This window comes from Ptychodera flava, chromosome 2, assembly GCF_041260155.1.
Source record: "Ptychodera flava strain L36383 chromosome 2, AS_Pfla_20210202, whole genome shotgun sequence".
Lineage (NCBI taxonomy): Eukaryota > Metazoa > Hemichordata > Enteropneusta > Ptychoderidae > Ptychodera > Ptychodera flava.
Genome location: NC_091929.1, coordinates 25,949,432 through 25,967,288, shown reverse-complemented (window position 1 = coordinate 25,967,288; position 17,857 = coordinate 25,949,432). Strand labels below are relative to the sequence as shown.

At 35.5% G+C, this 17,857-nt stretch overlaps 1 protein-coding gene and 1 long non-coding RNA gene across 2 annotated transcripts; both read right to left on the bottom strand.

The window, feature by feature from the left end:
• Window positions 1-2,010: 2,010 nt before the first annotated feature.
• Window positions 2,011-4,881, bottom strand: LOC139147697 (uncharacterized). Its single transcript, XR_011555781.1, has 4 exons — window positions 4,627-4,881; window positions 4,305-4,428; window positions 3,314-3,355; window positions 2,011-2,946 (listed from the first exon to the last, which is right to left on the bottom strand). It is a non-coding gene; the product is annotated as an uncharacterized lncRNA (long non-coding RNA).
• Window positions 4,882-7,925: 3,044 nt separating this feature from the next.
• Window positions 7,926-11,002, bottom strand: LOC139149580 (uncharacterized). The gene is made up of 5 exons (XM_070721407.1): window positions 10,854-11,002; window positions 10,497-10,650; window positions 8,842-8,891; window positions 8,421-8,541; window positions 7,926-7,931 (listed from the first exon to the last, which is right to left on the bottom strand). The coding sequence occupies exons 1-5, from the start codon at window positions 11,000-11,002 to the stop codon at window positions 7,926-7,928; spliced, it is 480 nt and encodes a 159-aa protein (XP_070577508.1).
• Window positions 11,003-17,857: the final 6,855 nt, after the last annotated feature.

Below are 17,857 nucleotides of genomic sequence, written 5' to 3'. Positions count from 1 at the left end.
TTAAGGTGTGTGCACTAATCGAGTTAAACAAAGAACTCATTCTGAAAGCCTTGAATGAAACAACAGGGAAATATTTCTACATTCATTTTCCTCACACATCTATAACAAAAGAACATCTTTGTTACATTTCACACTCACATGACATCAATGTCCTTGTTGGGCTACAACACCCATGCTTGGATTGTCATGGTACAGTGGGGCAGCAGCACTGTTTCATAAAAAGTATAATCATGTGACATCGATGTCCTGGCAGGGCTGCAATACCCATGCTTTGAATGTCATGGTACAGTGCTGTAACATCAATGTTTCAGGTATGGTGCAATGTATTAAGAGGAGTGTTACATGTGTGTTGCACAAATGTTCCAGCGTGCCTGTATCAGTAATGCAGGATCATGCATGTAATACAACTAACAAAACTGCACTGTAACAGAAATGCTTCACTGCGCTTACTAGATATTTATGCTACATCAATGCAGACTTTTTGCTTTGCAATTCTATCCAACTTGGTAAAAGGTCATAACCCTACGTCATTCATGCTTATGTCAACTTGTTTTCAGTGTAATCCAATATTTTCTTTGTAATGTTTATCATATTCACTTCAATTTATTACTTCCATTGACTAATTTCCTATTACAAGTGGAGACTATGTAATTGTCAATGACATGTTGACTAATAGATAGATCAATTACTTTGTAGTAGTAGCTATTTACACTGCTAAATATTGGTGTTAATATCATTCCTTTATTTGTTTCACGCACTTGTGATAAATAGATGGATCATCAATCGAATATTAAAAAATCGTCATTAAATGTAACATGTGCATTCGTTACGCCTTTGCACATTTAAGTGGGCAGGTCGGCATTTAACAGCATAATTAATTAGTAATGTCCATTAAACAACCACATATTTCGCCCTTTAGTTGCATCAGAGTATCTGGTCACCTTGAACAGAATAGTTCATGATATGCTAGATAGTATGTTTTGAATTTGAGATTCCAAATGTATTTGTGTGATTCTACTGTGATGATCTTATTTACTAATTGGTTACTAGCATATCGTGTCTTCAACTTGGTGTCGGAGGAGTGGGTCATATGTAGTGCTTGGTAGTGTTGTCGCTGCTTGCAACATTAGCCTTGTATATTCTGTATATGGTTCACTGTAATTGGTAGGCAAGGCAGAGCAGGCAGTTGGATTTACCCCTGCAATCGCACTGTTGGTATTGTATTGTCTTTCCTCTTGCTTGATATTACCGTTGTGCGATTTGAAGCTTTGGGCAGTATTATTCATGCAGCTGTAGCTTACTTTTACAGTGTTGGCGCTGACTACTTGTTTTGAATTCTTCGGGAAATGCTTATCGACTATGTTCAGGGAAACCTTTCTCACTGAACGGTGGGCTAAGCAATGTGATGTTGTCTTCCTGTATACTTTCCTTTCCATTAGTTGCTCGACTCCGATCTAATGTAAGTTTATCTGATGCTGTCAGGAAGCATCTCTGTGCCCAATCTAAACTAGACAGACGGTTTGCCAGACGGAATAACTGGAGGGTTGTACCGTAAACAAGGCGAAAGCTAGAAAGATTTGAGACTCAGGAAATAGTAGTTAAAAATGAAAAGGCTCATTCTATTCACACATTTCAAAAACTTTTATTTGGTTCTTCGTCATAACAAGAAGCTTTAAAGACAATTTTTTTTAAAACGTATACGTCAAACGTGAGAAACTATGCATTTCTAACGATAATCAATTCTAATTTCCGCATTTATACTGTAGTACAAAGGTAACCTTAAATTTCTGACTCCAGATCTATGTTGTTTTATGATAATTATACACTTATGTTTTCCTATAATATGCTATTAGAAATATACTTTTAAATATATCAAGCTAGGTACTCAAAACTTGTCAATGTTTTATCGCATTTATTCGTACGTCTTTCAAACTCTGGATTTTTATAATTACAATAACGTGTCACTAGTAACTGGTATTGTCTCATTTTAAAATCCTTAAAAATACTACATAAGTCAAGACTATGTGCAATTGTCATGATGAAACAGAACGGTCGTTATTGAACTTGATATACTTAATAATCCTCTATTTGTAGATATCACTTTTTTCATCGACTCTAATACGGACATACGTTTAAGAGGTTACTTTTTTCCAGGCTGGCGTTCGGGAGAATAATTGTCGTCCGAGTATATTGCCTTGACTTGACAATGCCTGTCCATCTGTTCAGAAACGTCATAATGACTCATATACAGTACAGTGTGCATCAATGTTTTTTGTGGTAATGAACATACCAGTATATCCATCTCCATGGTCAGGAAGTGTGACAAAATAAAGCCCAAGGTAATATGAGCCTGGATAGTAAAAAACCTATAAACCTCGAACCTTCCTCAAGGAAACATGAGTCACCGAGCAAGTTTTTTTGCGAGAGAAACAGATTACCTTAAATTGACCGATGTTTCAAATGAGCTCACAGAAGTGATATATCAGAAAAAAACTGTCAACATTTGAGTCCTAATATTTGTCCCAAAGGTGCAGTGTACCTTAATTTTACAAACTTTCTAAATACCACCAATGTACAATGAACAATGACAATTATCCGATGTATTTCTTGTAATGTCAGCAAACTCTGAGCTTGCACATTGTAGTGAAAATTACTGTACTCGATTTTTCAAGAGCGTACATCAGTCGCTTCGACGTCCTCTCCTAATTCATCTCAAATGTCATGGACCACGTGACCAGAGCTACCCGGCATTGATAGGTCGTGCAGTTCTATGGAAGGGAGAATTGATTGACCAGAGATGGCAGTCTCACTTTTTTGACGCTCTCTTATCACCGTAGAGCTTACAACGCAGTCATCTTCTTCGTCACTACTGTATGTACTGAACGATATTTCATCAGGATCGTCATTATCACTCCCATAGAAGCGGGCACGAATTGACCTCAAAACCTGATGATGCGAATAAAGTCCAAAGTAAATACCTTACATCCTGTCTATCCATATGTGCATTCGTTGAATCACCTTTTAACTTTTGGTTAGTGAAACTGTATTTGTGGTCAATGTAGTAATTTCATTGTATATTGCAACCTACTGATTTCTCATAACGAGTAAAACGTCCATACTCTGAGCAGCTTATGCCACGGACATGCTTCGTGATATGCATTGTCACAACATCACAACAACACTGTCTTTAGCCAACATAAAATATCATAAGAACACAGGCTAACAAGTAATCAACAAAATATGTTTACCAGAAAAACTCTTTCAAAATACTAAGATTAATATCACATGTCAATACACATATCAGTATACTCACGACTTTGTTGGTCGCAAAATATCCTATGTAGCATACTGAACCCTGGGGAGTAACAGATATGCAATTACGGATAAGGAAAGACAAAATAACTGCATTTCAAATATAGAGAGATGAATTTCAAATTGTGAATAGATTCGTCACATCTTTAAATATCCGTAGAATATTGAGATATAACTTTGAAAAGTTTCTATAGCATTTCTTTTGGAATATACAAATTGTTGTATGTTTCTGAACAATATATGGATATAGAATGAATGGAACAGAGTTTACTGGTGACACTGGTTGAGTTGTGGAAAAAAGGGGTGAGGTTTTTTCAGTTTGATATACACATTTCAGTTTCTTAATCTCGTTACGTCTGCATCTCTATTTCATGATCACTTTTCCATTCTTGATGTCCTTTTAGTTGCCTTGTCTTAGTATATGCTTATCAAGTTTTCGAACTTTATGATTGTTGAATTCGAACTATGCAGAAGTTCTTCTCTGCTATGACCAAATGTGGACTGGCAAGTTGCACTCTGATGAATCAATAAGCACTGTTTTTTTTATAATTCAGTCAAAATTTCCACGTTCACATGTTCAATGATGTCCAGTTTACGACTTAAGGCTATTTTAGATCAATTTATTGAATTAATTTTTTATTAAAACTGACACAAGGAAAACTGAATAATGGAAGGTGTTCGAAATTTGTCAGATATTTCATTCTGCCTGCAGAACCTTATGCCATTGATGCTTTTCAATTGAAACGCGAATGCTGCAAATATCGCCAGGAATGCACTGATATAAGAATCATAGCAATTTCTTATTATTCCCTCAGCAGATTGTGTTGCATTGTTCCCTTCGGCAGATTGCCTTGTATTGTATTGTATTGTATTGTATTGTATTGTATTGTATTGTATTGTATTGTATTGTATTGTGTTACATAATTTTATTATAAGACATGAACGTCTACCTTTTCATATTTTCCAAAATAAAATAAGTTTAAGATACTTACCACGAAAAAGCTGGCAATAGCGAAGGTATAACCATAGAACAGATTTCCTGTGATATCCTGTAAACCCAATATCCAAGCCACAGAAAAGCTTGGAAGAAGGAGACCAATACGAAAGAATTCATCCCTGTAAAATAATTGTATGACTTGGTGACCTGTCAGTAACACAACCTGTCAGGTTTGGCTGTACGATTTTCCATTAAAATACATAAGTTTTTGTCTGTCTCTACATTTTCTCCAACTTCCTCATCAAAGAGTCTTCTTCGCTTGCCGTTAAGTAAATTATAAATAAGAAGAGCCATAATATATGGCATGAGTTACGCACCATAAAATGTACCACGGCCCAGAACCATAGGTGAACACCAGATAGTCGAACTTGCAGTAGATATACATCGTCAAGATCCAGCAATGCTGTTTATAGAATAAGATTGACAAATAGGTAAATAACAAAGTGACCAATATGTAATAACCCCCTGACGGAAGAGACAGCTTTGAGAATTACAACCAGCATCGAGATGAAGCAACAAAAGTGTGCTAGTATTTTGCACAGATACAAGAAAGTATAGCATGCCAACAGCGTTGAAACTTCAAATTGTTAATGACACCTATTACGTTCAACAAACCATGATCACTACCATCTTACTCTATTGTGGTCTGTAGATATACTGTATGAATATATTTCCATTGTAAAGTTTTAATAAAATGTCATACCAATGTAATTATTGCGGCAGGAGCAGCGTTACACACAAAAAGTCCAATTTCGTCAGGTACTCGACAGCTGAAATATAAAATCACCGGTTAATACTTATATTCGACACAATATAAATAACAACTATGTGTGAATACTTCTAGTAATCATGCATGTACAGACGGAAAAAAGTAAGAACGAACCACTGCAGAGAACATAACATGACATAAAACATGACACCACATAAAATAACATAATATAAAATAATATAACATAATTTAATAACTGTAGAGGCAACATGCATTTAAGCCCCGTGTCTACTTTAAATGTTAGCTTGTAACTGGTAAAGTTTACATAATTTCGACATTTTATGGTGAACTGAACCAGCAGAGGTAACAATAAAGTTCAAATTATAATAACTCCTACTTGTTCAATAAATGAACATGAAAGCTCACCTCCGTGCCAAGTCATAGCTACTTGGCCAACTCAGTGCGAAGGATAAGACAAGGATCAGTGGGATTATCCATCCGAAGATTATGTAGAAGACCCTGGCGGAAAAATAGAAAAATTGATACTTGTGTCACCATTGATAATTTCCCTTAATCTGTATATATAAGTCTTGTACAAATACTATTTCTGTCAATATGCTATGAGTGATTACGCCCTATCGAAGTTTGTATAGGGCCACCAGTGTTGGATGTTCACTGATCAGACGCTAGAGCTTTATCGCGAGAGTCAATAGAAAGATTGTACATGGCACAACAAGACTGCTGCAGATGAATTGAGTGTCTCGTTTGTATCGAATTCAGTCTTTTGTAGTATTGAAAATCACGCTTGCGAATGTTGCAGTTGCATATTCTCCTTTACTCAACAAGGCACACTTAATTAGGTATTTCAACATCATTAAATAAGATTTACTCGATTTAAGGGTTCCCATAAAACAGTCGACAACGAGGATAAACACCATGTGGTTTCATGCGCTATTTCTTGCGACTACGAAAGGCTAGTGAACTTCTGAATCACTAATAGCTTCAGCCAACATTCTTAAACCGGTTTTCATTCTTTCAAACTAGGCCAATGGCAATGGTAGTAGAAGCACTGAACTATTCTAAGCTATTTTGATGAACTGCGACTTATTTTGTACTTTTAGTCAATGCGTGGGCGTAATTCACAAAACTTATCATCTGCGATGGCTGTTTCCGTATTTCTTTGTGTGCATATCCGTGACTGACTAAGTTGGCCTGTGTCATGATTATTTTCGTAATTGCGTGTCTGCTACTAAAGTTTTATGTTATTCATACCTCAAACTGTACGGCCTCAACTAATGAAATTTCGTATCGGATACGTTCATATGAAACTACATACCTGTATGGTTTCTGTAGGTGTTATCTTGCACAATAAGGGGTTCAAGGAAAGTTATTTTGTCCTTCCAACTATTAAGTCTCAGTGAACAATTTAGCTTATAACCGCATTATATGTTCTGAACACCTATATATTTACAAATCTTTTGTTTTGTATTTTGTCATTATTTTAACATAGGGAGTGCGTGACAGTAATTTCATAAACCTTTAAAATATCGGTTTTACCTTCCCTTGTAGAAACAATGGAGTGTTTTAGGTCAAAATTTGTACCAACGATTAGCAACCTAATGAACTCAAGAAAATGTTTCGGATTTCATTTATTTCTCATAGTTCTGTTGTTACAGATTTTTGAATGTATTGACGCGTCATAGAAAAGATCTAGATCTTCAACAAATCAGAATCAGTCAATCAATCAATCAATCAATCAATCGACAAATTGATCGGCAAATCAATTAATCAATCAACGAATTTTTTTATCCTAACTTGGATAATCAGCATTGCGGCAGTGACAAACTTCTATACACCACTAATAAAATATGAAATTTAAAATGCATGTATTAAAATTCAGGATACAGTGAAACTCAATAAAAAGCTCACAGGGGTGAAATGACGAAAATACAAATTTTACAAGCAAGGGAATTCTGTTCAATAGTACAATAATCCTGTTGAAAAAAATCATGTAGCTCTATTTGTTTTAAAAGTCGATGCTCCAAAACGACGACCGCATGAGGAAGTAAATTATGTAATCTGTGCCACACAGTCAGTACTCACCTAGCATAGATACGCTTGTGCAGGCCAAAACGTAGCTTGAGAAAATGTTGCAGACATAAATTGAAAATCCAGGCACAGGAACTAATGAGTGCGTAGTGTTGGAGCATGGCTGTCACACGACAACTTATCTGCAATCAAAAACAATTTAATAAAATATTGGCATTGCTTCAGGAGAAAATTCAAGGAATGAAAACTTAGTTCTTGCTGTAAACAGTCGATCTTATAGAAATTCAAGTTTTTAGACCACAATGTTCGTTTTCTGACGATTTAGGAAAGTAATACGCCAAGTAATAAATTAAAAAGGTGATTGATCATGAAATTTTGCATACATATTTGGTTGACGTTTTCTATTCACGCAATAATCATGAAAAAGTGTTCTTGTAAATGGAATGTCATGTAAATGGGAGGTCATTTACCGTTCCCCTGTCCATGTTCAAAGCGATGACCACCACGAAAAAATACAACGTCAATGACATTGTGAGACTTGCACTCACATAGTAGTGATCCGTTGTAATCCTGCAGATAATCAGAAAATAGAAATAATCACAGGATGGCAGGAAATTCCTCATTTTGTGGATACTCATGTACAAATAAGTACCTTTTCGTTTACAATTTAGGAGCGCATTTTCTGTGATTTAGAGAAATATGTAATAGTAAATCCTCAAATTTTGTCACAATCTTAGAACCCACCTGATGCACTGAATTCTGGTAAAATACTATCTCAACCATAGTAGGGGTATCATAAACCCTCGAGAGGGTAGGGCACATTGGCATATATAAAAATAATAAGGTCAATAAAATGGTTTAGACCTGAAATATAAATTAACTTTACTTACAGTTAAAAGAAGTAAACTTCGATTTATGAAGATACATGTACTTTCATATACTCTAAGAGGAAGCGGTTACGCGACGCACTGGTAAAAGCAAATTTAAGGCACTGCCGAGATTTTATTTGCTTTCACATTAATGTCATTCGTTTCTTAAGAAGATAGTGAATATAGCAATCAAGTTACCTTCTAAGGCACAACATCACAAATGTAAAACTCGTCAAGAACGCTGCTAGGCCGTTTGCTACAAGGATAATTCTGCTTAATGCATACACCACAAATGGCTGTTTCGAGAGGAGAATGTTAGAGAGATATTAAAAATTGGAGGTAAGAAGAGGTAAGGAGAAAGTGGTTTATTTGTACAAGAATTTATTTCATGCCTAGCAATATACTAGAATATTTTGTATTAAAAACATAACAGACAAACATTCCAAATTGACTTTTTGAATAAATATTTTTGAGTAAATCTTACCGTTGGCATTTTCCCCATACTGGTTATTATCGCTACACTACCGACATGATCACACTGACATTCAGTGAAATCGGCTGTTGTATTGTGGTCCACTTTGCGACAGTTTTCATAGTTCCATACACTATGTTTAAAGAAATAAAGAAAAGACTTACTTTGTTGCTTTTACAAAATTTTAATCATTAGATGTTTCTTAACGTACCCTTAAAAGTTTATAAAATAAATGGTACAATTTCTTGCTAAACCGTGTTTAAAAACATTCAAAGGTTTTATGCGGTCACAGACAAATAAGCTTACTACAGATTATGACATTATAATTTTCTGAACTTAAAAATTTCATCAAAATAACGGCAAGATTTTGCGTTCTTTATTAATGTCTGCATACAATAACGGCACATAGAGCATAAGACGAAATAACACTCACGCAGTTGGGTTCCCGTGTATCATAGAAATACATTTAGTATTGTAGCCAGCCTGAAATGAAAACCCTGCACATTTTACGTGGCTAACTTGATTAATGTGCCAAGATATGTTTATTGTTCATATGCTAGACAACTGAAGTTTACTAACGGCAATATCCTTCAATCATATCTTATCAAATATCAATACACTGAGATATCTTGAAAAATCGATGAACCTTTTACCTTAAAATTTGATATAAAGATGTATTAACAGTTTAATTGGCCGCAATTGTTTCGCGCAAGTACCGGTATCATACAAGCAAGAAAACACATTTAACTGGCCATCCTCACATACGCTGGTCAGACAACGTAAATGTTTGATGTATATATCGCCAGGCTTGGCATGTTCAGGTTTATTCAAATTAGTACAAAAGTAGACGATGCAAATTGTGGAGAATGTTGCCTTATTGCCTTGAAAAATGTCTTATAAGCTAGAGAATGGTCACACTGAGGTTTTTCAAATTAGCATTGACGCTAAAGGAATAACCCCATTGAAATCTGCTCAAGTGATGATGAAATTTGCATAACTGTGTACATTTTGGTGCTAATAGGTCCATCATTTGTCCAACAAAGCAATCAACCCAACAGAAAAAAAACACTGTTCTCGCTAATTAATCATCAACATAGCTTTCAAATTAATGATTAACATACCTCAGGGTGATTGACGTTATCTTTAATGATATGATAGAGATGATGTAATTCACTTATACGTAAATATCGTTTTTTTCACAAGCATTTGTCCCATTGCCTTGAAATATATGATGTACGTTCCTTTCGCGACTTACTTTATTTTAATGCTATAAGTAATGGCGATGCATATGTCAATTGTGGAAATTTTCTTAATTATAAGACCGACACATCTTGTTCACCGACATCACGTGACAGATGGCTTTAAAAATGTTGTTTGATGGTACCCAGGCATGACTTTCTTAATACCGTACATAAAACGGTGATAACAGGGGCATGTGAAAGGTTAAGGAGCGGCGTTCCCAATTTTGGTACACGACTCTTTCTATCAAAGAGTATCTGATTTACATTAATTTAATGGCGTTCACATTTGATGAAACGTTTATGCGTTGTAAACGAACAACATAGTCATTTTCTACCAAATTTCAAAATAAGCTTTCTCTCTGAAACTTCTTCTCTGACAGTCTTCACATTTCACATACCATATTACCTGATCAAATGGGAACACGTGTTCTTAACGTCATTTTAGTTTTAGATTTGTGGTCTTAAATTATTTCTACATCAAAGTGCATTGCTATGCTGCTGCGATTTTTCTATGACATTTTACAGAAAAACCTCGATATGCTCATTAAGAAAAGAGTGAACATGAGTAAACTTATATGTCATTATATGCTTCGTTACTTATAACAAAAACTAAAAAGCATCGATCATTCGTTATGGAATTCTTTTTAATCATAATTTAAATATAGTACATATGGCATGTGGTAAAAACATTCCATAAGTACATTAAACAAGTTATCGACTGGTGACATATGTTCTGGACACATTAATACAGACATTTGCGAATGTCATGACAACAGGAAACGTACAAAGACAAAACAAAATTGAGAAATAGTCGACTAACATTACAAGAAATATCAATTACATTTACCTCTTTGTGGTATAACGTAAAGGTCAGAGGTTCCTGGAGTTTTCTTACTTGCTTGCCGTCTTCACTGTTGTAGATACTGACTGAAATCACAGGGCTGTTAACTCCTTCAACCTTTTTCGTCGCCGTTATTGTACGCACCCACTCTCTGTCCGTTCTGGAAATAAAATGTTAGTAACTGTTAACGATATGTTTTTTCATCCCCTACTACAAATACCATTGTGGCGAAATATTATGTCTGTGATTATCATCCTAAAATCCAGTTCCTATCAGATAACAAGGTTTTATGTATAGGTACCGTACAAGTACAGAAACTATCTCAATACACTTTTTATTAAACGTGAGCTCAAGTCAACCTACCCTTTTGGAACGCCAGGCGGTAGTATGTTAGCCGGGTTCTTGTAAGTGAAAACAATAACAGTTATTGCATCTGCAGGAAATTTAAAACAGAAATGTTTATTTTCCTTTGCGTATGAACTTTTCCGGTTACTTCTTTGGTAGCATTGCATTGTTGATTTCAATAAACGTCGATGTGGCTAAGCCTAGCGACCTGTACACCAAATATACTTCTGCTGTCTAACATGCACTCCTAAAGAAGAGCAGTTTCAAATATTGCTTCTCGTTTGTATAATTTCTGCACTTGCAAGCAAATTATTGCCAGAAAATGCTTATTTTTCTTCATACCTGATATTCAAGGCAAGAGTTCATCGGGTTTCAGGATATCTCAGTGGATAGATATTTTGTAATGCTGGATGGAAGAACATTATCATTAGTAACTCTCTATCATCTACCTTTATGATCAATGTATATGCCCTGAAACATAGACCAGGTTCATCATTAAGTCTAACTAAATGTACGATATCCAAACACTCTAAACTGAATTACCTGAAGTTTGAAGTACGACATTCTCTCTGGGTATGACAACTTTACTTCCTCCTTCGTCAACTTTGTACCAAACACTTTCCTGTGATCTCGTTTGTCTTGGAAACGTCCCTTTGCTCGGAAACTCCAGATGGTCTGCATGGGACTTCACTTGTTTTGCTTCAAACCCTGGTAGTATTAAACAGATAAAAATATCTTTTCTTTTCTACACTATATTTATTTTACTTTATTGCTTTAATTCTTAACAGCGCATAAAATAGATGCAATTTATGCTGTGGATATATTTATTCCATTAATTTGTATTTATTTATTTACCCACAAACCAACAGGTAGCGCCAAAAAACATCTTATTTTGAAATAAAATATAACACAAAGTGTATAACTTAAAGAAACAATGGACGAACAGGACATTTCACATGAAAAAATCTGAAGAACCATAACAAAAAGACAAAGAAATATCCATTATAAAACAAAACAATTAATATCTGTCAAAATTGCAAGAAATTCTTATAGCCTTTCGATTTCGTGTGCTAACGTTTACCCGGTAATGAATACGAACGTATTCCAGATAAAATCGCATTACTATGATATAGCTCACTGGAAGCAACATTATTGCCAATGAACTAAATTTTTTTTATCACCTATATTCTTGCTGTGGAGCTTGACGTCAATGTTGACCTGACGTACGTAACGATGCACTTTCTCTCCAAATCTATTCAGCGTGTCAAACAGGGCTATTGCACCTAAATGGACGCCCCGGGTCTGAAAGTGGAACGAAAACAAATCAAATCATGTAGGCCCTACTTTGGAATAATAAGGGATGCACGACAAAACATTTACATTACAAAATGATAATTGTTTACAATAACGTTGAGATTTGTACCTTAATTTACTAGACGTTGCTTATATTGCGTGTCTGTTCATGAACTATATACGTATTAAAGGATTTGGCATATATGGTTGCTGCATTGCTAGCTTGTGATCACACAAGTCAGTACAAGTCTTGTATATTTGTTCAGGCGCACCACGTTCACCATGGTCCTACCGACGAATCAAGGATTCAAATTTTTTTTATTGTACAAACTTGTAGAACTCACACGACGAAACATCTTTGGTTATATAGAGCAGTGTACGCTTGTGAACCACAACAAGGAGAATACAGACCAAGAATGGAATTTTTTCAAATTATACTTTTTCGTCAAGTTAGATGTTCGTACATTCTATGATCTTAGGGAACAAGATGGCAGTGCATATGAGTCTGATTATTAATTTGATGTGAAGAATTGTGATAAAATATTTGCTTGACCAAATATTATGTTAAACACTTGTGTGTGGTTTCTTACTTCATGAATCTGGATCCAGCTTGGTTCCGTGTCTGCATCTAATAATGCACTCACGAGATTTACAATTGACTGAAAACGAAACATACAACATCGCATAGTATGGTTGTAAGATCGAATTACCTATTTTCGATATCAAACGTCTACTAACAGTATATTACGCTCAAGGCCTTATAATTGAGAGAAATTGCAAAAAACCTTATGAGAGATATGCAGAGAAAAATCCAAACACAAAACTATTCACATATTTGTGTTAATTGACCATGAACATTACGGTAGTAACTCACACACAGGTGGCGGATGCAAGCAGACTGCTGATATACCTGTCTCGATTCTACATTGATGTGTAACGTTTTACCGAAACAGCATTTGCTTCATGACAACTATTGTTCCTACCAGCAACATTTTATATCATTACTCAACACGTACAAGCATAAAATTTTCATCCATAGCGTAACGATTTGCAAATAAATAAAAAGAGAATTAGTAAGCCATTGCAACTTGAGTCTTACTTTATCAGTTGCTTAAATTTGCAGTGTACCTTAGAATTTAAATTGCACGTGATATCTTCATAGTGACACTTGCCAGACGTTTTTGCCAGATGGCACAAACATTTCTTTATTATTATTGTTGTAGCATACCCTCATTAAAACACGAAGATACTTGTCATTATGGTATGGATCGTAAATGTGTTTTTTCAGTTTAATGGAATATACATAGTGATTGAGAATACACGTCAAAGTCTGGTTTCAAAATTCTGCCACTTGCTGCGCTGCTAAGGATCCATCCAGCCACCCAGCCACCCAACCAGCCACCCATCCATCCACTTATCCATCATCCAAAATCCTGGCGAGCAGTCTCTAGACTAGTATGAGGCAGTGTATATTTCACTGTCAATTACAAGGTCAAATGAACTGCTCGGATTAAATCCCCTTTTTCTGTTAATCATCCCAAAGATGAACCCAATTACACGATGAGGTACCCATAACTCACCAACCAATGGCGCTTTGAGGAGTTAAGTGCCTTGTGGAGGGGCACACCACCGCGCTGGAGTCTTGAACTCAGCATCAGGTGACAGTGTGTCTGCTATTCTGGATCTACCAGGTCTCGAACTCACCACCCTCCGATAGTAAGTCCGGTACCCTAACCATTGTCCCATAATATAATACTTTGCCTACTTTACGCTTTTATTTGAATGAAGAATAATAGTCTAGGCAGGGCTTATGTATTACCTGCATATAGGTCATTTTTTCGTCTTCACTGCCAGCTGAGGAAAGTGGATCACTTTCAAGAACATCAGATATCGTGTATTTAGCCAGCAGCAGGTTACCTGCATAGGCCGTATCCATGGACAAAGTGATGTTGGTAAGCAACCCTGCTGTTCTGGATGCTATGCTGAGGTTAGGAACCTGAAATATTGAAATGACCTCTGTTGGCACGTTTTTCATCACTGACACCTTTTCAGAGCGTACAATGATTATCAATCATTTATACACCTATGCTTACTCTATCAATTTTTTAGTTGAAGAATATGTTAAGTGCGCGATGACATACTATATTTTTTTTTAGCAATAAATGTCACAGAACACCATTGTGAGTTCGAACCCCGATTGAAACCATTGTATTCTGTACCCTTGGGTTGATAGCTCTGCTGTGGACAGAATTGTCCCCGAAGCTGTCTTTCGGCGGGTTTAAGCGATGTATTGATGGCTTCGCTTCGATAAAGTTTGTTGGCGATGTATGATAGTAAGCGTGACTGCTTCACGATCTCTACAGCGTGTGGAGGGGTCGCAGTGAGAAAAATTGTAATAACTCAGCTCGGTTATTGAACCACCCTTTTTGAGATTGGGGATTTGGCCGAGTGGTTTTGTCTGTGGCTTCTGCGCTAGGTGATTGGGTACCTCACTTTGTGAGTTCGAACCCCGATTAAAACCATCTCATTCAGCTTCATAAAGATAAGTCACTGCATGTTTAACAAAATTATACAATTAGCCAACGTTTCTGTATATACTAAAGAGCTGTACTTGGACTTGTAGCTCCGTGTAGATTATCTCTTTGGCTTCCAGTGTTTTATTCAAGCTTTCATTAAGCTTTTATTAAAGCTCAAATGCTTGGGAGTGTTAATAGTTTCTATGACGACGATTTAGGTTTGTCACTTTTTTCTATACATGAGTAAAATATGTCACCATGAAGTAGTAAGTATATGCCTACGACAAGCGAGTATCGCAACTCTTTTGATGCTGAAAAAATTGAAAAGTTTGCTAATATTGAAAATTTTGTCTTTGCCATATCCATGTTCATATCAACATCTTACCAAACAAGTAATAGTAAATAGGAATTTAAGAAAGTCGCCATTTAAAAAAAACTACAATCATTTTTATCGAATATTCAATGTCTTGCTTAAAGGAAAATCATAGCAACAAATTGGAACCTGACCTGGTCGATCATATCCAGAATTTTCTCCGATTTACATTCAGTTGTGTAGGGTTCCCACCATTCACCTCTGTCGTCGCAGAATCGCGTCATTTTCCCTGCGACGATCATGGTGTAATGAAATGATTTGAAAAAAAAACTTATTTTCATTCATTATACTGATAACAGGCTATAGAGACGATAAACATATGTAATCAGGTATAGAGACGATAGAAGATAGATAACAATGTTATATAGGCGGATGGATCGATGTTAAAGTATTAATCAAAGGATAAGGGAAGCAAAGGTAGACAGAGAAACATAAAGCTGAAACGACAAGAAGACAAGGAGACGGGTACACACAAATATATATATATATATATATATATATATATATATATATATATATATATATATATATATATATATATATATATATATATATATATATATATATATATATATATATATATATATATATAATACACCCACATGTATATGTGCCCGTCTCTTTGTCTTCTTGTCGTTTCAGCTTCATATGTTTCTCGGTCTAACTTTCTAAGATTGCTTCCCTTATCATTCCATTAATACTTATATATATATATATATATATATATATATATATATATATATATATATATATATATATATATATATATATATATATATATATATATATATATATATATATATATATATATATATATAACATTTACTATTCGGAACAGTTCTTAGTCAGCCAGGGTATACATTATGTTTCTTTGATCTACTGAGTGCTCCATATTTTAGCAAATGAAGATCATGAAAATTCGTTGGCATGGATAAAACGTATTACCTGTGTAGCCATCCGGACAATTTACCCAGTCTGAATTACAGTTTGCAGATACGGATTCCCAGTGAATGTTTGTTTGCTCGTCTGGTCCAGCCGGGCACGTTTTAGATGCCGTGAAGGCTATGAAATGAAAATTTGACTTAATAACACGATTGGACCTAATTTGGGATGATTGGATGGTGACATAGGGTTGGTTAATGTGCAAATGTAAGACTATCTGCATTTCTTTGCAACTTATACAGTTGTTTTTATAAGTAATTTATAATATTGTATCATTCAGCTATAGGGCACCTAAAACTTTTGGGAAAAATGAAGATCAATTATCCCAAATTAGCTCCGACCGTGTTCGTTATCATTGCATTAGAATTGTGCCACAAACATTGAATGATAATATTTGGATGAAAAGGAACCAGTGAAAAGGAACGGCATACAAATTGAATAGTGAGCCGAAAAGTAATCAGCATTCATCATAAGTTTTAAGTGGTTAGTTAAACGACTAAACAAGCTAAATGGCGATTATATCGAAGGTAGTCCGTCGTCTTTTAAAAGATGAAACAGAAAAAGGTGCAAATATTTTTCTGCCAATCAAGTTTTCAGTCACAAAATCCGAAAAGGAATGTATAATGATCTCATTTGATAGTATCAGCCAGAATTTGTCTTATACAATTGAGGGATTTTAGTCTTGTATATCCCACTAACCTCATCCATAAATAAACCTTTAATCAATCAATCAATCAATCAACTGCATTTGAAACTGCTTTCAAGTCGATCAATTGTTGTAAGTATGCTCCAAAACATACAATGTCTAATTTTTCGCTCAAAGGATATTAAGTGTTGTGGATGGAACTTACCATCTAAATGGCATTGTTTCTCATTCAGGAAGAAGGGCGCACATAATTTGCCTTCCACTGAAACAAAACCTTGTTGGCAGACACATCTGTAGCTTCCAATATTGTCGATGCATTCTTGATTCGTCGTTAGGGGAAAACAAACGTTTTTGTCCTCAGCACATTCATCTATATCTGTAAGAAATGGTCAAGGGTCAAGCGTCTAGCGCTAACAGGGCAAACGCAGATTGAAAACAAATAGATTAGACTTTTGCGGGGAAGGCGTGATGCAATCTGAAATTTCGTCAGAGAAAGTGACTTAGTCCTTATTTGTTCGATTATACATTAAAATCGTCGCTTAATGGATTCACTTTACGATATTTGCTCTGAGCTGTTACATGTAAGTACATCTTACCATCTACACCGCTTACTGCTTGGTTGAGTAGATATTAATATTCGTTCGACAAATTTATAAGGGGTACTATCAAACAGGCAGATGTTCTACAATCCAGTAGATTGAGAGCAGCGTTCTATACCCCCACCCATCACAGGTACTATCACAGGTACCATCACCTTTTCAATGCGAAGTACGAGAGGCCACTCTTAAGAGACCCTTGACCACTCAACACCTATATCAGACAAAAAATCAATGCGCAGGGGAGACAGTGAACCACCTGTTCTGAACAAATCATATATTTCCCTCGCAAAGGATTAACAACCGAGTTCCCACTACATGATTCTGTAAAACGTGGTTTTAGTAGTCACACTTCTTGTCAGAAATTAGTATAACCGAGAATGCCTGATGCACATGTCATATTATCAGTTTATTGTGGGTATCATGTGTTAGTAATTAAAATTCACAAAATGCCTGTATGCCTTCATAAAATCTATCAATAACCAGGGTGTTGTCGGACATTATTGCAAAGTATCTGATTGTACCGTACCAACTTCCTTGCTCTAATTAAGCCATATTAAAGAAATCGTTCTAACCATGAAAAAGAGACAAATTACTGACGATCTCTGCCACTTTGAATATGTCGTATAATTAGCGTATTGTACTTAGTAATTGTA

What these genes read in the sequence shown, in the direction of transcription:
- LOC139149580 (XM_070721407.1), bottom strand. Translation starts at nt 11,002, where the DNA reads ATGCAATGCTACCAAAGAAGTAACCGGAAAAGTTCATACGCAAAGGAA. An exon ending in CCGCCTGGCGTTCCAAAAGG is followed by an intron (nt 10,651 to 10,853) that starts GTAGGTTGACTT and finishes TTTTATTTCCAG; the next exon opens with AACGGACAGAGAGTGGGTGC. An exon ending in ATACACGGGAACCCAACTGC is followed by an intron (nt 8,542 to 8,841) that starts GTGAGTGTTATT and finishes CTTTAAACATAG; the next exon opens with TGTATGGAACTATGAAAACT.